Source organism: Cervus canadensis, chromosome 32, assembly GCF_019320065.1.
Source record: "Cervus canadensis isolate Bull #8, Minnesota chromosome 32, ASM1932006v1, whole genome shotgun sequence".
In the NCBI taxonomy this organism is placed as follows: Eukaryota; Metazoa; Chordata; class Mammalia; order Artiodactyla; family Cervidae; genus Cervus; species Cervus canadensis.
The window spans coordinates 27,097,095-27,119,445 of record NC_057417.1 but is presented as its reverse complement, the minus strand read 5'-3'; the positions used below and the strand labels follow the sequence as shown (position 1 = coordinate 27,119,445).

At 50.4% G+C, this 22,351-nt stretch overlaps 1 protein-coding gene across 1 annotated transcript; it reads right to left on the bottom strand.

Moving 5' to 3' along the window:
• Positions 1 to 385: 385 nt before the first annotated feature.
• Positions 386 to 1,726, bottom strand: CLDN3 (claudin 3). The gene has a single exon (XM_043456581.1). The coding sequence runs from the start codon at positions 1,415 to 1,417 to the stop codon at positions 758 to 760; it is 660 nt and encodes a 219-aa protein (XP_043312516.1). The 5' UTR covers positions 1,418 to 1,726; the 3' UTR covers positions 386 to 757.
• Between the last annotated feature and the right edge of the window lie 20,625 nt (positions 1,727 to 22,351).

The following is a 22,351-nucleotide window of genomic DNA, read 5'->3' as shown; positions in this document are numbered from 1 at the left end:
GTGCTCTTTCACACGCCGCAGGGCGATTCAGGCGTTGGGGAGCGCTTTGGAGGGCCGGTGTCCCAGGCCCAAGCCTGGAGAAGGGGGTCCCTGACATCCCCCCACCTCCTCCATGCCCGGGAGTGCACCTGCCCGCCCTCTGGAATGGGCCTTCCTTGTCTGAATCCCCGTTGAATAGGCCTAAGGACCAGCTAGCTAGTGAGTACCCAGCTCAGTTTACAACTTATTGAAAGTCTCTAAGCTTCATTCCGCAGCAGCCGGAGCAGCGCAGAATTCAGCCAGGGCCAATCCTTGGGGGGCGCGAGCGGGGCAGGGGGTTGGGATGGGGAAGTTCTGCAAGTAGGTGGAGGCCTGTCTGCGCTCAGGATAAGGAGGCGCCAGCAACTGCAAAACGAAAGGTTTTTATTGAAAAATATCAAGTGGCCCCTTTTCAAAGCTGCGGGTCCCTGCGCAAAGAGAACTTCGTGGCCACAGTCCGACTGGGCGGGCAAGTTGCGGTGGTCACCCCAGTTCCGCGCACCAGAGGGGCAAGATTTCAAAGGTCCGTGCTGGCAGGCCCTTGGGCTCCACAATCCCGTTCCCCGGGCCGAGGAGGGCTAGCTGCTGGGGAAGGGGGCGCCGGGCGGGCCCCTCCCAGTCCAGTGAGGGAGCAGCCTGGCGTCTGCGGGGCTGGGGCTGGTCTCCGTAGCAAGGCTGCAGACCGACTGGTGGGCGCGCCAGCTTGTGGGAGTGGTCGGGGCTTCCCGCGGCCGCCCCATCAGACGTAGTCCTTGCGGTCGTAGGCCGTGCCGGTGCCCGTGCCGGGCGCGGTGGAGCGCGGCGCCGAGTAGACGATCTTGGTCGGCGCGAACTTGTCGCGCGGCGGGCAGGAGCAGCAGAGCAGCGCGCCCCCCAGCAGCTGCAGCGCGGACGCCGCCCAACCCACGTACAGGGCGGAGCCCATCTCGCGCTTCTGAGCCTCGGGCACCAAGGGGTTGTAGAAGTCCCGGATGATGGTGTTGGCCGACCAGGACACCGGGATGAGGGTCAGCAGGGCGGCCAGCAGGAAGAGCACGCCCGCCACGATGGTGATCTTGGCCTTGGCCGTGTCGTCCTGCACGCAGTTGGTGCACTGGGCGCCCACGAGCGCCACGAGGAGCCCGAAGACGGCCAGTAGGATGGCGATGACGATGAGGGCGCGGGCCGCCTGCAGGTCCTGCGGCAGTGCCAGCAGCGAGTCGTACACCTTGCACTGCATCTGGCCGGTGCTCTGCACCACGCAGTTCATCCACAGGCCCTCCCAGGTGATCTGCGCCGTGATGATGCTGCTGCCGATGAAGGCCGTCACGCGCCACATGGGCAGCGCGCAGCACACGATGGTGCACAGCCAGCCCAGGACGGCCAGCGAGGTGCCCGCGATCTCCAGGCCCATGGACATGGCTGCCGCGCCAAAGCCGGCTCTGCCGGGCGGCTCCACGTGCGGGACGACTAGGGGCCGGGGCCGCTGGGGCCTGGGCTGGAGCCGCGGTGCAGCCGAGGGACTGACGCCCCGCTTGACGGACGGACGGACACAAGGACGGCGCGCGCTAACGGCTCCGCTCTGCCGGCTGGCGCAGCGGCTGCGCCTGCACCTGTCTGTGGCTTTGTAGGCGGGCGGCTGCGACTGGGCTGGCCCCTAGGAGGGGGCCGGTTAGTCTTCGATCCCGGCCCAGCGCTCCGGCGGGGGCGGGAGGGGCGGAGCCGCGCTCTCCCAGGTCTGGGGACAGTGACGTGGCTCCTCTTCTACCTTCACTAAAGCGCCCCGGGAGGAAGCACTTGACCAGGAGTGGCTCAAGGCGCCAGGGTGCGGGCTGCCGAGAGGGCGGGGCCGAGACCTGCGCCCCAGCCCCTCGTTCCTGGCCATCCCCCGCCCCAGTGCTCGGAAGGGAATTCTCCGGGGGATGGGGTTAAAAGCACAACCTGCTTGACACTCCACCACTCTACCCCCAGCAAGGAGGCGTGGGGAGGGGGGCACTGCCAGCAGCGCGGGATCCGCGGGGAAGGGGCGGGCAGTGTGGGCGTGGCCATCCGCTGTGGGCGTGGCCCAGCTGTTTACCCGAGTGGGCGGCTGTCCCCGGAGCTGCGCACCTGCTCCTGGTCCCCCTGGCCTCCGAGGCAGCGCTCCCCCCTGCGCGCGCTCTCGGCCTGATCCAGGCCCAAGGGACTGCCAGTCCTGGGCGTCTGGACTCAGAAGCCGGGACAGCCCGCAAAGGCGCCCTGAAGACACCCCTGAGCCAGTGCTGAACTCAGATTCTCTAGCCCCTCCGCAGTTCCCAGGTCTTCACCCTCACAATGTCCCTGGATCCCTTTCGCTGACCTGGCCTCGCCTCCTAGAAACCTCGCACCCGCACCCTCCTCTCACAGAGCCCCGGTCCTAACCCCGGGGACTCAGGACCCAGATCCACCTTGTTGAAACGATGGTGAAAGACCTTTGATCCCGGCAAAGGTGGCAAGTCAGAGACATTATCTCTTAGTGGCCTTGCTCCCGCATCTGAGCTATCGCTCACCTTGCTTTCTGCCCTACAGAGGTGACCTTGGAGATTCTGTCCCTCTCTTCCCCTCTCCTCAGGCCCCATCCTTGCCGCGTCCTCTACAGGGACAATGTAGAGACCACATGGCCCACTCTTTCCACCTTTCAGCTTTTTGCTCCCAGCCAGGCCTTCCCCTGACCACACTATTTAAAATCACAGCTGGGAATTCCCTGGCTGACCAGTGGTTAGGGCTCCAGGCTTTCACTGCCATGGCCAGGGTTCAATCCCTTGTCAGCACAAGGTAAGGATCCCCCAAGCTAGCCCGCAAGATTCCCCCAAGGGCCACGTGGCCAAAAAAATAAATAGATAAAAATGTAAAATCGCAGCTATTCACCCCACAATGTCCTGTCCCCTTTTTATATTTTACATTCCTTTTAGCATTTCACAGTGCCTGTTATTCACTTTCTGCTCTGGTATGTCAGCTCCATTGGGACATCCAGAATGCCCCCAACCAGCCAAGGGTTTCTGCTGGCTTTATTCACTGCCGTGTCTCCAATGTCTGGAACCACGTTGGGTCCTGAAGACAAAGTTGATGTAGTGACTTTTAAAATTTTTTTTTACTTATTTGACTGTGCGCACAGAATCTTCTTTTTGGCAGGGGAACTCTTAGCTGGGGCATGCGGAATATAGTTCCACAACCAGGGATTGAACCCCAGGCCCCCACATTGGGAGTGCAGAGTCTTAGTCATTGAGCCATCAGGGAAGTCCCTGATCTAGTGACTTGAATGGAGGAAAAGCATCGTTTTCTTGCCTTCTTGCAGCCTTGTCTGCCCTGGGGGGGGGCTCCCTCCTCCTGGCATGAATGACTGATAATGGGATATTACCCTGTTACCTGCCTTTGGAATCTACTCAGAACCTGGGGCACTTTGATGTGAGAGGAGGGACCTCATGGAACCAGGCCTAGGGGTTTTTCTGTCTTGTCCCATCTCTCAAATTATAGCCCTGCAGCCTGTGTCCTCTTCTGTGAGTGTCCTAGCCCTGGGGTGAGGTAAACAGAGCCGAGGCCCATGGAAACCAGGGTCCCACTTCTTGCAGGAGCAAAGGTCTTGGGCTGGGCCAGTTGGGGCTGGGCTGGGCAGGGCTGGGAGTGCCCGGCCAGAGGGCCCAGCTGGTGCTGGGTGGATGTTGCCCTGGAGGAAGTTCTTGAAGTCCAGTGAAGTGCTGGTTATTGGGGTGACTTTGGGGCAGAAGAGTGGCAGTGGGGGCCTGAGACTAGGTGCTTTTGTCTCGAGAGTGGGCTTCCTACTCGTTGTGCTGTGAGCTCTATCTCTTGCTACCTGCAAGGCCAAGGAAAGTCACATCCCCACTCCTCATCTCAGTTTCTTCTTCTGCAAAATGAGGAAACTGATGTCTACATGATCTACCTCATAGCGTTGTGATGAGTACAGAGGCAACGTGAGCATATTGCAAATTAAAAAACAACCAGGGCCGGACAAGCCAGCGTGCAGAGAAATTGCGCGGAGAAGGTGTGGGGTTTAGATGGATGGACCTGAACTGGAGTCCACCTCCACTCGCAGCAGTCCTGTGACCTTGAGCAAGTCCTCTCCCCCCTGGAGCCTCAGTTTCTTCATCTGTGAAGACTGGTTTATTCTGAGTTGCTTGGGGTACAGGCAGGAAGAGGTGCCTTGTTCCTAAGCCTGAGTGAGGTGGACCTACTGGGCTGGGCTGGAAAGAGATGAGGCCAGAAGGACAGAGTTTCGTGCCCAGAGGCCAAACTTCAGGGACTCTGAATATAAGACTTTGGCTCTGGGCAAATAGCTTCAATCAGCTTTTTGCTTAATATCGTCCATGGTCCTTACAACTCAGTAATAAAAAACAAATAGCCCAATTTAAAAAAAATACAGTCAAAGGATCTGCATAGACATTCAGAATAGACAAGGAAGATATCCAAATGGTCAAGGTGCACATGAAAATTTGTCTGACACCATTAGTCATCAGGGAAACACAAATCAAAACCACGAAGAGATGCCACTTCACACCTACAAGGATGGCTAGAATTGAAAAGATGATAACAAGTGTCTCAGAGACTGTAGAGAAACTAGAACTCTCCGACAAAGCTGATGGCATTGTGCAATGCTGCAGCTGCTTTTGAAAAGTCTGGCAATTCCTCAAAAGGCAGGGTTACCTTTTGTGGTTTAGTCACTAAGTCGTGTCCGACTTAAGATGTTCGACCCCAGCACACTCAGTCTGGCCCCCTCCTCTCCCCAGTGGGCAGACTGTACTGAATTATGCCATGGACTGTAACCCGTCAGGCTCCTCTGTCCATGGGATTTCCCAGGCAAGAATACTGGAGTGGGTTGCTATTTCCTTCTCCAGGGGATCTTCCCAACCAAGGATCGAACCTGCATCTCTTGCATTGGCAGGTAGATTCTTTACCACTGAGCCACCAGGGAAGCCCCCTGGCAGAGTTATACCATATGACCTAGCAATTCCATTATTAGGTATTTACTCTAATAATGAGAAATGGAAGATGTAAAGAGAAATAAAGAAGATATAGAGATATAAAGAAGAAATAAAGAGAAATGGAAGCCTTTGCATCACAACTACTGAAACTTGGGTAATTAGAGCTGCCCAACAAGAGAAGTACCTGCAACAAGAGGCCTGTGCACCCTAACAAAGAGTAGCCCCCCCACTCACCACAACTAGAGAAAGCCCACACACAGCAACGAAGACCCAGTGTAGCCAAAAATAAAATAAATAAATTATAAAAAACAAAACCAAAAGGACTTGTGCACAAATGTTCGGAGCAATATTCCTAACAGCCTCAAAGTAGAAATGTTCTAAATGTCGGTTGGTGAATGAATAAACAAAAAGGAGTATATCTATACCATGGGATATTATTCAGTCATAGAAAGGGATAAAGTTCTGATCTGTGGTACAATGTGGATGGACCTTCAAAACATTATGGTAAGTGAGTTGCAAGGAATGGTGTGTATTATGTTATTTCATTCATAAAAATGATCCAGAGTAGGCAAATCTATTTGAGATAGAAAGTAGATCTGATGGTGCTGGGGTGGGGCATTGGGGGAAATGGAGATTGACCGCTAATGGGTACAGTGAGAATATCCACTCCAGTATTCTTTTTAGGGTGATGAAAATGTTCTACAGTTGATTGTGCTGATGGTTGCATTGCTCTAGGAAGATACTAAAAAAACAGTGAAGAAATTGTGAAATGGTCTATAAATCGTATCAATAAACCTGTTAAAATATAAACCACTATGGTGCTTGGGCTCCAAAATCACTGCAGATGGTGACTGCAACCTTGAAATTAAAAGACACTTTGGAAGGAAAGCTATGACCAACCTAGGCAACATATTAAAAAGCAGATACATTACTTTGCTGACAAAAGTCTGTCTAGTCAAAGCTATGGTTTTTTTCAGTAGTCATGTATGAATGTGAGAGTTGGACTATAAAGAAAACTGAGTGCCGAAAAATTGATGCTTTTGAACTGTGGTGTTGGAAAAGACTCTTGAGTCCCTTCGACTGCAAGGAGATCAAATCAGTCCATCCTAGAGGAAATCAGTCCTGAATATTCATTGGAAGCTGAAACTCCAATACTTGGGCCACTTTTGGTGAAGAACTGACTCATTGGAAAAGACCCTGATGCTGGGAAAGGTTGAAGGCAGGAGGAGGAAGGGATGACAGAGGATGAGATGGTTGGAGGGCATCACCAACTCAATGGACATGAGTTTGAGCAAGCTCCGGGGGTTGGTGACGGACAGGGGAGCCTGGCATGCTGCAATCCATGGGGTTGCAAAGAGTCGGACGCAACTGAACAACTGAACTGAACTGAGCTGATGGTGCTTGGGGCCCGCAATATGTGTTGGTGTGTTGTGTGTGTCCCCAGAGGGTGGGAATGAGGATGGGATGAAGCTGTCTTTGTATGGAGAGTGCTGACTCTGGGTAGTGGGGGAGTGCTGTTGAGAGGAGGGTGAGACTTGGGTGCTCCAACACAATGCTAGTCTCTCCCTCCCGTTCCTGAGCCTCCTGTCCAGAAACAGCACCTTGACCCAAGATGGGACTGATGCTCCAAAAGCCCTCCAGTTAATGCCCAGTGACCACTGGAAGGGTAGTACGGAGGCTGTCTTGATCTAGGAGAGCTTCTTGTAGGAGGAGGTTGGGCAGGAGTTGGTGGAGAAGGCTTTGCCTGGTGGAGGTGACCAGGTGTGTTGGAGTGAAATGTGTGTGTGTGTGTGTGTGTGTGTGTGTGTGTGTGTGTGTGTGTGACTCCAAGAAGCAAATGCTAGAAAAAGAGGAACTGAAATGAGAGTTTCCACAGCTAGGAGATTAACCTGTTCCTCCACCCAGTGTCCAACCCCCAAGAAGTAGCCGTTAGGGCCCCAGGGCTTGTCCCTCCCATACTGTGGCCGTGACATCCTGCCCCTTTCCCCATCCCCCCAACACACTCAGTCTGGCCTCCTCTCCCCAGTGGGCAGACTGTACTGAATTATGCCATTGGCTTTCTTGGTTCTCCAGCTTGCAGATGGCAGATTGTGGGAATTCTTGGCTTCTATAACTGCATAAGCCAATTCCTCTAATAAATCCTCTTTTACATATTGTGACTCAGATGGTAAAGAATATGCCTGCAGTGCAGGATACATGGGTTCAATCCCTGAGTCGGGAAGATCCCCTGGAGAGGAAAATAGCCACCCACTCCAGTATTCTTGCCTGGGAAATACCATGGACAGAGGAGCCTGGCAAACTACAGTCCATGGAGTCCCAAAAGAGTCAGACATGACTTAGCAACTAAACAACAACAACAAATATATTCTATTAGTGAAACTTGACTTTTGTGGTAGAATTCTTTAATTGGCGTAGAGACACACCTTCTTTTACTGCACTTCACACTACTGTGTGTTTTTTTAAGTTGAAAGTTTGTGGCAACCTGCACTGAACAAGTCTATCAGTGCTGTTTTTCCAACAGTATTTGCTCACTTGGCATTTCTGTGTCATATTTCGGTGAAATATTCCAATCTTTTTCATTATTATTATGTTATGATGATCTGTGATCAGTGATCTTTGAAGTTACTATTGCAAAAAGTTTATGACTTGTGAGGCTCATGAAGGTTAGCCTTTTTAAGCAATGAAGTACTTTTATTTTTAAAATTTTTTTGCCACACCTCAAGACATGTGGCATCTTAGTTGCCCAACCAGGGATTAAACCTATACCCCCTGCAGTTGAAGCAGAGTCTTAAGCACTGGGCCACCAGGGAATTCCCAGCAATGAGGTGTTTTTATTTTATTTATTTATTTTAAATTAAGCTATATACACTGTTTCTTGGGCTTCCCAGGTGGCACTAATCGTAAAGAACTTGGCTGCCAATGCAGGAGACATAAGAGATGTGGATTTGATCCCTGGGTCAGGAAGATGCCCTGGAGGAGGGTATGGCAACCCACTCCAGTATTCGCCTGGAGAATCCATGGCCAGAGGAGCTTGGTTACAGTCCATGGAGTCCCAAAGAGTTGGACACAACTGAAGCAACTTAGCAAGCATGCACATTGTTTTCTTAGACATAATGTTATTACACATTTAATGAATACAGTGTAGTGTAAGCACAGGGGCTTCCCAGGAGGTGTCAGTAAAGAATCCATGTGCCGGTGCAGGGGATGTAAGAGACTCAGGTTCGAGCCCTGGGTCCGAAATATCCCCTGGAGGAGGACATGGCATGCCACTCCAGTATTCTTGCCGGGAAAATCTCATGGACAGAGGTCCATGGGGTCGAAAAGAGTCAGGCCTGATTGATCATCTGAGCACTATCTAGTGTAAACATAACTTTTATAGGCACCAGGAAACCGAAAAATGTGAGTGACTCACTTTATTGCTGTCTTCGCTTTATTGGGGAGTCTGGAACCAAAACGACAATTTCTCTGAGGGATGCCTGTATTTAGACTCTTTACATTTAAGGTAAACATTGCCATGTTAAAGCTTGGTGTAATATGTTCACTGCAGCTTTATTTGCATTAGCCAAGATACAGAAGCAACCTATGGTGTATATATACAATGGAATGTTAGCCATTCAAAAGAACAAAATCTTGCCATTTGAGACAACACGGATAGATCTAGAGGGTATTATGCTAAGTTAAATAAGTCAGAGAAAGACAAATACTGTATGATTTCATGTATGTCTGGAATCTAAAAAATGAAACAAGTGAATTCACATAACAGAACAGAAACAGTTATAAATACTGAGAACTAAACAGGTGGTGGCAGAGGGGAGGAGGTTGGGGGAAGGAAAGAAACAGGTGAGGAAGATTATAAGGTACAAACTTTCGGTTGCAAAAGGGATGAGTCATGCCTTTGAAATGTACAGTGTGGGGAATAACAGTCAATAACTTTGTAATATCTTTATATGGTGATATATCCTAACTAGACTTATTATAGTAGTCATTTCGCAATGTATCGAATCAGGATATTGTGTAACAGAAACTAATACAGTATTATAGGTCAATTATATTTCAAAAACAAACTCATAGAAAAAGAGATCAGATTTGTGGTTATCAGAGCAGGAACGGGCAGAGGGAATTGAAGGAACGCAGTCGTAGCTCAGTCGGTAAAGAATCCGGCTGCAATGCAGGAGACACGGTTTCGATTCCTGTGTCGGGAAGATCCCCTGGAGAAGGAAATGGCAACCCAGTCCAGTATTCTTGCCTGGAGAATCCCATGGACAGAGGGGCCTGGCAGGCTTCAGTCCATGGCGTCACAAGAGTCGGACACGACTTAGCGACTAAACCACCAAACCATCACAGTCAAAAGCACAAATTTCCAGTTTTAAGATAAATGAATACTAGGGATGTAAATTACATGATAAATATAATGAATACTGCTGTGTTATATATGAAAGTTGTTAAGAGAGTAAATCCTAGGAGTTCTCAATACAAGGAAAAAAATTATTCTCTATGTCTTTAATTTTGTGTCTCTATGAGATGATGGACATTCACTAAACTTACTGTGATAATCATTTCACAATGTATGTAAGTCAAAGTTTCCCTGGTGGCTCAGATGGTAAAGAATCTGCCTGCAGTGTAGGAGACCAGGGTTCAATCCCTGGGCAAGGAAGATCCCTTGGAGAAGAAAATGACAACCCACTCCAGTATTCTCATCTGGATAGTTCTATGGACAGAGGAGCCTGGCAGACTACAGTCCATGGGGTCACAAAGAGTCAGACTAGACTGTGTGACTGAACATACATATACACATATAAGTCAGACCATTATGCTGTACGCCTTAAATTTATACAGTGCCAATATCAACCATGTCTCAATAAAACTGGGAGAAAAAAAGATTAAAAAAAAAAAGCCGGGGCCTTCACCATGCACCACAAGGAGTTTTAGGGCGGCCAGCAGGATGGTGACCACAATGAGGCCACCATGTGTCCTTGGGTCCAGAGGTCCTGAGCTGCTTTGCCTACCCTCTACCTTTCAATCTTCTCATGCCTGTTTTATCTATAAAGTCCAGGGGTTTTGGCTGTACTTGGCAGAAGGAACAGGGCCACATATGTCTATTTCATCTTCTCAAGAGTGAAAGTTCCCAGGACTTCCCTGGTGGTAGTCCAGTGGTTAGGAATCTGCTTTGCAATACAGGGGATATGAGTTCAATCCCTGGTCAGGGGACTAAGATCCCACATGCCTTGGAGCAACTAAACCCATATGCCGCAACTCCTAAGCCACAATTAGAGAGTCCGTGCGCCACAAGTAAAGATTCCACATGATGCAATGAAGACCTGATGCAGCCAAATAAATAAATAAATATTTTTAAAAAGGAGTGAAAGTTCCCCAACTGTTGTCTTTTTTTTTTTTTTGCCTCAGCATACAGGATCTTAGTTCCCCGACCAGGGATCAAACCCATGCCCCCTGCAGTGGAAGCGCAGAGTCCTAATCGCTGGACTGCCAGGGAACTTCCCCCCCGACCTGTTTCCTTTCACTTGGCTCTCTGTACACATATTCACTACCTGCTCGGCTCTTGTAACCCCTTGAGCTTGAGATCCCTGAGTTGGCCTTTGTAGTTCAGTGTTTTGGCCTTGGGTATCCTACTGGCAACCAGAACGAGAAAAAGGAAAAGAAAAAGAAACCGCAGGGAAGCTCATTTGGGATAGGCTGGGGCTGGGGGCACTGCAGGAGAGAGGGCTGGGAGACCCCGGCCCCCAGCCCCTGCACGGTGCTCTGTCCACCCCTCACTAAGCCTCCCTTCCCGGGAACAGATGGTAAAGAACTCCATTGACTTTTAAGTTTATTTAAACCTTGGGGACCTTATCATATCTGCATCCTAACAGCACAAAGTTAAACAAAGCAGCTTCTGAGGCCCAAGGAGAGAGTAGTTGATTTAAGATAGGGCTCTATCAGAGGTTATTCAACCCTTAGTGCCTCCTGCCTTATCGCTCACAGGGGCCACGATCCCGGCCAGGGCAGTGCCCTGGCATCCTGTGCTCCAGCTAAGCTCCAGCCCCAAGGGGAGTCTTTCTGGGGAAGGAGCTCAAATAACTTTGTCAGTTGATGAGCAGCCCTGTGGGTGCCAGGCAGCCTCTTTATCAACCTGCCCAGTCCCTGCTCAACGCGCTTATAATGACAGCAGCCACTGTGGTAGAGAGGGAGGACATGCAGGGTTTTCTCTCACCAAGGTTGATCCCAGTGCCCATTGGCCGCAAAGCAACACCAATCCTGAATCCAATATGGTGCCATCCTTCTTTAGGGGCCAGCCAACCCAAGGTGACCCCCGTCACTGCAGACCCCTTCTGTATTGAGGACATTGGCCATTTGTCCCTACACTTATTGATGCTTAGTAGGGATCTGGATTTGTCTTACTTGAGCATCATGCTTCTGCCAGTACCACCATTCTTGAACTTACTCACGCCTCATATGCTATTCTCGTGAATCTCCCAATATTGCTTCTGATCTAGAAGCTGCCATACAGCAAAAGAAGTACAGGGAGATGTCCCAGGGGACCTGCTTTCATCATGAACCCAACCATCTAGAAGCATCTGGCCTTGCAGGGGATGCAAGGATGAAATGGCCCTTTGAAGACAGCTGCAGTCCACCTGGGAGACAACAGCGTGGGAGGTTGGACTGCCACCTCAAAAATGCCCTTATACGTGGTGCGGTTTCTCCTGTAGACAGAACACATGTGCATTCAGACTTCCTCCTCCCCTGGTCTGCTAAAGAGGATTCAGTAATTGCACCAAGTTTCCCCTTGGAGAAGGAAATGGCAACCCACTCCAGTATTCTTGCCTGGAGAATCCCATGGACGGAGGAGACTGGTGGGCTACATTAGTCCATGGGGTCGAAAAGAGTCGGACACGACTGAGCAACTTCACTTCCCCTTGCTCCTCCCATCTTACTGATCCTAAGGAGGAAGAGTTGCTTGCTGGGAGATAGGCATTATAGATACATACAATAAAGTGTTGAGACGGACAGAGGAAGAACAGAACTTTTTAGACTAGGAATGAAAGAAAGGTTTGGGAGGGCAGCATTCGGAGTGTCTGTTGAGGACTGACTGTGGGGTGTGAGAGGAAAGGAAAGTAGTTTTCACCTGTGTTGTGGTCAACCACATATTTCAATAGCTTTGATATCTTTCAAAAGGCAAGGGTGGGGTAGGGAATAGGGAGTGAAAGTGTTAGTCACTCAGTCATGTCCAACTCTTTGTGACCCTGTGGACTGTAGCCTGCCAGGCTCCTCTGTCCATGGAATTCTCCAGGCAAGGATACTGGAGTGGGTAGCCATTCCTTTCTCCAGAGGTTCTTCCAGACCCAGGGATGGAACCTGCATCTCCTGCATTGCAGGCAGGTTCTGAGCCACCAGGGAAGCCCTGGGAGGGGAGGGAGTAGGGGGTTCCTATGTACTTCTAGTTCAAGCTGTATAAAGGGGAACTGAGCCTGGGCTGCTTTGGGATCTAGAATCTCAGTGCTATTTGAGGATCTTGGAGCTGAGGGGCAAAAATGGGGGAGGCATCACCCTGAGGTACAACAGTGACCCAGTATCAAGAGTTTTGTTTCCTGAACTCTGTTGAAGGCAGGATGCTCTCCTGCGGGGGGCGGAGAGGGGGGGGTGCTGCATGATAACAGGCCCACTACAGTGGAAGGGAGGGGGCCTTCTGACCATTTGGGGCTCCTTGGGCCCCTACAAGAACAGGCAAAGGAGGATCGCTACAATGGCTGAGACGATTGACTCTGACCACAGAGGGTAAGTGGAGTTGCAGTTAACAAATGGGAGCATGGGCAATTGTGTAGCACTCAGGGACCATCCTGGTGTCTGCGTGTTGCCATCACCAGTGATAAGTTGTTCAAAGAAGACCCCTGCCACGCCAGGCAGGACCACCAAGTACAGGTCATCTCTGTGGGTGAACCGAGGAACTGCCAAAGTCAAACTGTGGAGTGAAGGAGAGAAGGTACAGCCTGGGATCTGCTACTGAGACCAAGATGGCATCCCACCATCTTGCGGCTAGACTGCAAAATCGCCCTCTTCCCTTGGAATATATTTTTTAAAATTATAAGGGGACTTCCTTGGTGGTCTCGTGAGGATTTGGTACTTTCACTGCCATGGCTCAGGTTCAGTCCCTGGTTGGGGAACTGAGATCCTGCAAGTTGCAAAGCGCAGCCAAAAACAAAAAAAGAAGACATCCCACCAAACACACTGGAAAGTACAAAGAATAACATAAGAGATACCCATGGGGGCCCACCACTCAGATTTAGCAAGTAGTTACATTCTTATTCTGAGTTTTTTTTTTTTTTGGCTCCACCACATGGCATGTGAGATCTTAGTTCCCTGACCAGGAATTAAACCTGTGCCCTGGCATTGGAAGCACGGCGTCTTAACCACTGGCCCACCTAGGAATTCCCACAAGTCATTACATTCTGCCAGAAACCCTTTGCACCCCTTCCCTATGCCACTCACTTCTCTCCTTCTGGGTAACAATATCTTGAAATTGACATGGCATCTTCCTGTTCAGTTTTGTATAGTTTTCTACTTGGGTATATATTCATTCACAATATATAGAACTATCTTGTGTATTAAGCATTTTTACATGGGTAATCTTACATTGTACACCCTCTGTCCATGGAATTCTCCAGGCAAGAATACTGGAGTGGGCAACCGTTTCCTTCTCCAGGGGATCTTCCCTAACTAGAGATCGAACCTGGGTCTCCTGCATTGCAGGCAGATTCTTTACCATCTGAGCCATCAGGGAAGCCCTATATTGTACACAGCATTTGGCAATTTGCTTTATTCAATGGCATTATGGCTTTGAAATGTACACAAGAGGCTCCAGTTCATTCAATGGAACTGCTGTGTGGTATTTCATGGTGTGAGAATGTCACGGTTTCCATTCATTCTCCTCTTGGTGAGCACCTGGATTATTTCTGACTGTTTTGCTATTACAGACATGTGACACACATCCTTGTAAATGCCTCCAGGTGCCTATGCATGAGTTTCTCTGGAAGTGGAATTGCTGGATTGTAGGGTATAGGCACCTTCCACCTCACCAGGTGTTGCGAAATGATTCTAGAGAATATTGCCTGTTGGTCTTGGACACTCCCTTCAGTACAGAGTTTCTATGGCTACACATCTCTGCCCAAACTTCGCAGCATTCAGATTTTTGTTTTCTCTCACTCTGTGGGTGTCAAGTGGCATCTCCTTATTGTTTTAACTTGCATTTCTTTATTCGTGACACTGAGCATCTTTCGTTTGTTCATTGTTAATTTCAGCGTTCTTGTCTATGAGCTACTCATTGATGGAATTGGCCTAGTTTTCTGTTGGAATGTTTTCCCCTTTTCTTATTGATGTGTAGAATCTTTTTATATGTTCTCAGCACCAACTGATGGTTGACTGTGTGTGTTAGTTGCTCAGTCATGTCTGACTCTGCGACCCCATGGACTGTAGTCTGCCAGGCTTCTCTGTCCATGGGATTCTCCAGGCAAGAATATTGGAGTGGGTTGCCATTTCCTCTTCCAGGGCATCTTCCCGACCCAGGTATCGAACCCAGGTCTCCTGCATTGCAGGCAGATTCTTTACCATCTGAGCCACTGGGGAAGCCCTGATTGTTGGCTATATGGTGGAAAATATCTTCTCCTGGACTGCAGCTTATCTCTTACCATGTTTAGGTTTTCTATTGTTTCTCTTTTTTTGAGGCATAAAATACATTTAGTGAGGTCCTTAAAATGCACAAATCTTAAAACTACAACTTGAAATTTTTACATTTGCACATATCATGTGCCCACCACCCAAATCAAGATACAGAGCATTTCTATAACCCTAGAGGTTTTCCTTAAGTCCCATCCCCCTTCTCCCCAGAGGTGGCCGTTTTCCTTTTTCCTTTCCTTTAATTTTTTGAAAAGACATTTATTATTATTTTTAAATTAAATTAGTTTATTTATTTTGGCTGTGCCCCACGGCATGTGGGATCTTGGTTCTGCAACCAGGGATCAACTCTGCACCCCCTGCAGTAGAAGCAGAGTCTTAACCACTGGACCACCCGGGAAGTCCCATGACCAGAGGTAGCCACTTTCAAACTCCTATCACCATGGGTTACTTCTGCTTCTTCCTGACCTTTGTAGAAGTGGAATCTCTCCTGTATCTGGTTTCACTCAGTACAATGTGCGTGAGGTCCACTCATGTTGTTGTGTGTGTCTGTAGTTTATTCTTTTTCGTTGTTGTATACCATTCCATTGTGTGACTCTCACAGTTCCTATCCATTCTTGTGAGCATTTGGATGGTTTCTAATTGTTTTTCTGTTACAAACAAGATGTGGCACACGTCCTTGTCCTCCAGGTACACATATCTGAGAGTTTCTCTAGAAGTAAAGATGCTGGGTCGTAAGGTGTATACATCAACCACGCTACCAGATATTGCGAAATGATTCTCTAAAATTGTCCCAGCCAACTCTTCCTTAAGCATGTTGGAAAGTTTCTGATGTACACATTTCTACCCTCACTTGGTAGTGTTACTTTGTACTTTTGTTCTCCTGTGGATGAGAAACGGTAATTGTAATTTGCCTTTAGAAATAAACTACACATCTACATGAGAAGAAAACTGTAAAACTTTTAAAAAGAACATAGGGACTATCTCTATTTCTTGGGGCTGGAAAGCGTTTCTAAATATGATACACAAATATATAAAAAAGAATAAATTGATAAGTTCGAGTACATTTTAAAAACTGGTGTGATAAAAGACAATAAAAATTAAAAAAAAATAAGCTAGGTAATTTGCCATTGTAATTTGCCTTTCTCTGATTGTTAGTGAGGTTGAACACTTTTATGTAGTCATTGGTCATTCCAGTTTATTCCGTATATTGCCAATTCATAGCCTTGGTCTATCTTTCTAATAGGTAGTCTTTTTCTTTATAGATTAATAGAAATTCCTTATGTATTCTGATTACTAACCATTTGTTGGCTATACAAATTTGATATGACTTATTTTTTTAAATAGATATTTATTTCATATTAGTTTTTGCATGCAAAATCTTTTGTTGTGGCATGCGTGGCTCTTGAGCTATGGCACGGGGGATCTAATTCCTGACCAGCTGTCAAATCCAGGCATTGGGAGTACGGAGTCTTAGCCACTGGTCCACCAGGGAAGTGGTGCCTAGCTCATCTGTAAAAAAAAAATTATTGTCTTTTATCATGCCAATTTTTAAAATGTACTCAAATTTATAAATTTTTTTTCTTTTTTACATACTTTTGTATCTTGTTTAGAAACACTTTCCAGCCCCAAGAAATAGAGATAGTTCCTATTTTCATCTAAAATTTTTATAGTTTTCTTCTCATGTAGATGTTTAGTTTATTTCTAATATCTACATTGTTGTTGTTGTTGAGTCCCTAAGTCATGTCTGACTCTTTTGCAACCCCATGGACTGTAGCCTGCCAGGCTCCTCTGTCCATGGGATTTTCCAGGCAAGAATCCTGGAGTGGGTTGCTATTGCCTTCTCTCGGGCATCTTCCTGACCCAGGGATGGAACCCGCATCTCCTGCAGTGGTCGGCGGATTCTTTACCACCGAGCCACGAAAGAAGCCCATATATCTGAGAAGAGACAGGCCCTGCCCTGGTACGTCTGTCTGAGGCAGATAATTGCATATACTGGGAGCAGATGTCACACCAAGGAACAAAAACGGTCCCTGTACTCAGGTGCCGGGGATTGCAGGGGCAATTGGAGAGGTAATTTTGCATCTGGCTCTTGTTACATGGACACCTGTGCTGAGATACCACAATTATGTGTGTTTTCTGAGATGGAGCCTAAGGCCAGGAAAACGATTAGGTGCAGCAGGCACCTAAGGAGGCAGTGAGGACAGGGGTGGTGGCATCTTAGAATCTTGTGATACTTGGCCCTGGGCCGGTTAAAACCCAATCTGTCCTTTCTCTCCTCAGCAGCAAGGTTGGGGTCCCCCTCCACCTCTGCCTCCCTCATGAGCCTTTAAACTGGCCAACTGAGAAACCAAACTGGTTCAGGGCCAGCGGGTCAGACTCCCCGACCGCCGGCCTGGCTGAGTCTGTGAGCTGGTCTTCAGGCGCTCTGGGGGCTGTGTTTGGCTGTGAGTGGTGGAGGTGGGCTGGGCCCTGGCCCGGGGGGTTGCCGCGGGTGGGGGGCGGGTGTTTATTTCTGGGTGGGGAGGTTTGGGTTTGGGTTTAGCCCGCGGGTGTGTGTCTGTGTGGGTTTGTTTGTGTGTGTTTGTGTGAGAGGGTGTGCGTTTCTCTCAGGGTGTCCACAGTTCCGGGCATGGTCTGTCCCTCCCTGTGGGTGACGGCAGGAGGCCTGAGGTGAGAGTGGCCGGGGTGGGGTGGAGCCGTGTCCTCTCGGCCTGGCCCGGTTGGCAGCTTTGGGGTAATTCCCAGGCTCTGGGGTGTCATGAGCCTGGGAGGGAGGCATGAGTCACTCCCCGCCTCCCACTGCCCTAGAGAAACTTCTTCCCTGTCCCCGGGGCCAGGTTTCGCCAGGAGCCATAAAGAGGCCCTGAGCAAGCCTCTTCCGTTTTCAGGTAGGTGGCTGAAACCCAGCCCGGGGCTGCCTGGGACCTGAGCCGAGGGCGTCACCCAGATGGGAACCGGCGGCCTGGACCCACCCCTCAGGCTCTCCCGGGTCTTTTCTGTGTCCTGAATAGTCTGTCCCTCTCCGGTAGGCCCGTCCCTCACTGAGCCCCACCCCTCACTGAGGCCCGTCCCTCACTGAGCCCCTCCCCTCACTGAGCCCCTCCCCTCACTGAGCCCCACCCCTCACTGAGCCCCCTCCCCTCACTGAGCCCCTCCCCTCACTGAGCCCCCACCCCTCACTGAGCCCCCCTCCCCTCACTGAGCCCCGCTCCCCTCACTGAGCCCCTCCCCTCACTGAGCCCCACCCCTCACTCAGCCCCCTCCCCTCACTGAGCCCCCTCCCCTCACGAGCCCCACCCTCACCTCAGCCCCCTCCCCCTCACTGGCCCCTCCCCTCACTGAGGCCCCACCCCTCACTTCAGCCCCTCCCCTCACTGAGGCCCCTCCCCTCACTGAGCCCCCTCCCCTCACTGAGCCCCCCTCCCCTCCCTGAGCCCCGCTCCCTACTCAGCCCCTCCCCTCACTGAGCCCCCTCCCCTCACTCAGCCCCCCTCCCCTCATCTCAGCCCCTCCCCTCACTCAGCCCCCCTCCCTCATCAGCCCCCTCCCCCTCACTCAGCCCCCTCCCCTCACTCAGCCCCCCCTCCCTCACTCAGCCCCCCCCCCCCCCCTCACTGAGCCCCTCCCCTCACTGAGCCCCTCCCCTCACTGAGCCCCACCCCTCACTTCAGCCCCCTCCCTCACTGAGGCCCCTCCCCCTCACTGAGCCCCCTCCCTACTGATTCCCCCCTCCTCTCACGGAGCCCCGCTCCCCTCAGTCCCCTCCCCTCACTCAGCCCCTCCCCTCACTGCAGCCCCCCTCCCCTCACTGAGGCCCCTCCTCACTCAGCCCCCTCCCTCACTCAGCCCCTCCCTCACTGAGGCCCCTCCCCTCACTGAGCCCCTCCTCTCACTGAGCCCCGCTACCCTCACTTCAGCCCCCTTCCCCTCCCTTGAGCCCCCTCCCCTCACTTGAGGGCCCTCCCTCACTGAGGCCCCTCCCTCACGAGCCCCCTCCCCTCCATCAGCCCCCTCCCCTCACTCAGCCCCTCCCCTCACTCAGCCCCTCCTCCTCTCACGGGGGTCCTCCCCTCACTCAGCCCCCCTCCCCTCATTGAGGCGCCCCTCCCCTCACGAGGACCCCTCTCCGAGTCCACTCTCTGCACCTGGTCTCTTCATCAAGCTCTCTCTCCCTGGGGGGCCACGGGAGTAATCGGGAGCGGGCGGGGCTCAGGGCAGCGATGGGTTGCGCCTGTGCCAGCTTGTCTTCCGTCTGGCTGGCTCTCCAATGCATCGCGAACATGAAGGCCAGTGTTCCCGCCATCTTCCCAGGCCCAGGGGCTCGATGGGGAGGAGGGGAGACCAGGGGGCTGTGGCTGCCATCACCAAGGGGGCTCTTGGACAGCCCCTGCCTCCCCTCCCCTTCTTTCTCCCTCCTCGCACAGGCACACGTTCACCTGCCTACCCGTCCTCCCCCCACACACCACCCTCCGTGGAGGGCCCGGGAGAAGTCTCCCTCCTCGCTCCTGGGCCCCTGGTTCTCCGGTCGGTCGGAGCACTTAGTCTAGGCGCCGCCGCCCCATCCGACCCGACAGACCCCCGCGGGGCACCTGGGCTTTCCCTGGGGACTTAAAGGCCGGCTGCAGTAACGCCCGACTACACTGGGGGGCCCTCCTCTGCTGCTGGGGCCACAGCCGTCCGTCAGGTATGGGCTACTCCCTGCCGGTGGACCTCACAGTCCTGCCCTGGATGGCCGCCTCCCCGGCCTCTGCCTCGGGGCCTCCGCCACACTGGCTGTGCCCTCCGCAGACACCCAAGGGCGTCCACCTTAGGCCTGTCCAGCTGGGCCCTCCCTGGGGAAGACGGGTCTCTGCCATGCATATAGCACTGATCAGCTTTTGTTTTTCATCAGAGTGAAAAAAATCTGTAAACCCTGATGGCTCACGATTGAACCCCTTCCCTTCGCTGAGCCCCAATTTAGGGGTACCTCGCGCAGCCCCATCACTTTTCCGATGGTCACAGCTCTTCATTCCTCCACTCTCTTTTGTGTGCCTGTCGATTCAGGCGTGTCTGACTCATTGGAACCATATGGATGGTCGCCTGCCAGGCTCCTCTGTCCGTGGGATTTAGAGAAGGCCAGAATACTGGAGTGGGTTACCATACTCTCCTCTACGGATCTTCCTGACCTTGGGATCGAGCCCGGGTCTTTCACATCTCCTGCATTGGCAGGCGGCTTCTTTACCACTCGTGCAGCCTGGGACGCTTCCTTTGGCAGCACGGATTTTTGAAATTTCCACCCACAGGCGGAGTATGCCTCGGAGGCTGCAGTGGCCACAAGCAAACACATGGGGGCGACACTTGAGAGGGCCAGGCGCGGAGACGGACACGAAGCCATTGTGCCCCCCCCCACCCCACTACCCTCTTCTGGCATGCGGCGCCACGTCCAGGGCCTCTGTCTCCTGGCTGGGCGTCCCAGCTCATTCTGGACAGGGGGTGGGGAAGGGACGTTGCCTAGGACAGGCACCCTGAATTTCCACTATCCTCCCCCTACTCTTTACCCCAGGCCTGCACCATCTGACCGCTCCTGCGTGTCCACAGTGGGGCTGGCAACCCTTGAAGACAGGGCCTGACAGTTTCTGAGTTTCTCTCCAGCTCGAGCAAGCTCTGGGTTCAGTCACATCTTGAAAATAAACAAACTTGAGCAGTCTTAATGCTTATTGCAGTGGTTACATACACTGCTGTGGTTTCAGACAGTTCTGGGTTCAAATCCTGCCTCCACGAGCTGTGTGACCTGGTGGAAGTCACTTTAAATGCTCTAAGTTTTTATTTCCACTTTAGTAGACTGGGACGACATCCCCCTCCCTCCCCTTTTTCAATGTTTATTTTTCAAAGAAAAACAGCAGCAGCCAATTGGAAACCTATGTATTCTTCAATTCCAATTTTGTTTAATTTAGAAATGACTTACTGATCCACAGTTTTAAACGCTCCTCTTTACTCTTTAAATATTTATCTTCTACTTGTGTTGAATTCTTCAAAGGAGATTGTTTCAGTATATATCTCCAGGTCCTTGCTTTGCTACTTTTAGCAAATACATAAAGAAAAATAAAAATGCAAAATGCAATTCCATTGTGCACTCACGCATGTTAAGGACACCAATCATCAAAAATAGAAAAGAGGGGACTTCCCTGGTGGTTCAGAGGCTAAGACTCTGCCCCCAATGCAGGGTGACCTGGGTTCCATATTTAATCAGGAACTAGATCCTACATGCTGAAACTAAGAGTTCACATGCTGCAACTAAAGATCCCACGTGCTGCAACTAAGACACAGAATAACCAAATAAACAAAAGCAAAATATTTTTTAAAAATGGACAAAGGAAAACTTTTTGGAACAGCCAGTTAAGTGAATTAAAAAAAGAAAACTCACATGAATTTGGCTTCGTTGGGGCAGAAATCCATTCCTATTATCCATCACAGGGTTGTGCAGGGTAACAGAGGTTGTGTGGGGCCTTCCTGGCACTTGATAGGCATTTGACAAGTTAACACTATTATTTTTGGAGCAGCTCTACTGATATGTTGGGTTGGCCAAAAAGTTCAATTTGGTTTTAAGTAAAAATAAAAGACATATTTTTGGGGACTTCCCTGGTGGTGTGGTGACTAAAACTCTGAGCTCCCAATGCAGGGGGCCCGGGTTAAATCCCTGGTCGAGGAACTATATCCCGTGTGCCTCAACTGAGACCTGGTGCAGCCAAATAAATAAATAATACATATTAAAAAAAAAACATAATTTTCATTTTCACCAAGAACTTTATTGAGCAATGTAAAACTGGTGCTGGAGAAGACTCTTGAGAGTCCCTTGGACAGCAAGGAGATCAGACCAATCAATCCTAAAGGAAATCTACCTTGAATATTCATTGGAAAGACTGATGCTGAAGTTGAAGGTCCAATACTTTGGCCACCTGATGGGAAGAGCCAACTCATTGGAAAAGACCCTGATGCTGGGAAAGATTGAAGGCAAGAGGAGAAGGGGGTGAGAGAGAATGAGATGGCTGGATGGCATCACTGACTCAGTGGACATAAGTTTGAGCAAACTCCAGGAGATACTGAAGGACAGGAAAACTTGGCGGAAAAGAGTTGGACACAGTTTAGCAAGAGAGCGACAATAGTTCACTAACTGAATGAACATTTTGGCCAACCCAATGATTCACATACTATACAATCCAATCACTTAAAGTGTATAACAAACAAAATGGCTTTTAGTCTATTCAGAGTTATGCAACCATAACCACAGTCAGTTTTAGAACATTTTCATCATAGTGAAGAGCAACCCCGTACCCTCTATGACCCTACCCCACGTCCTCTCCAGCCCTAAGTCACTCATCTATTTGCTGTCTTTGTCAGTTCAGTTCAGTTGCTCAGTCATGTCTGACTCTTTGCGACCCCATGAACCGCAGCACACCAGGCCTCCCTGGCCATCACCAACTCCCAGAGTCCACCCAAACCCATGTCCATTGAGTTGGTGATGCCATCCAACCATCTGGTCCTCTGTTGTCCCCTTCTCCTCCTGCCCTCAATCTTTCCCAGCATCAAGGTCTTTTCCAATGAGTTAGCTCTTCAAATCAGGTGGCTAAAGTACTGGAGTTTCAGCTTCAACATCAGTCCTTCCAATGAACACCAAGGACTGATCTCCTTTAGGATGGACTGTTTGGATCTCCTTGCAGTCCAAGGGACTCTCAAGAGTCTTTTCCAACACCACA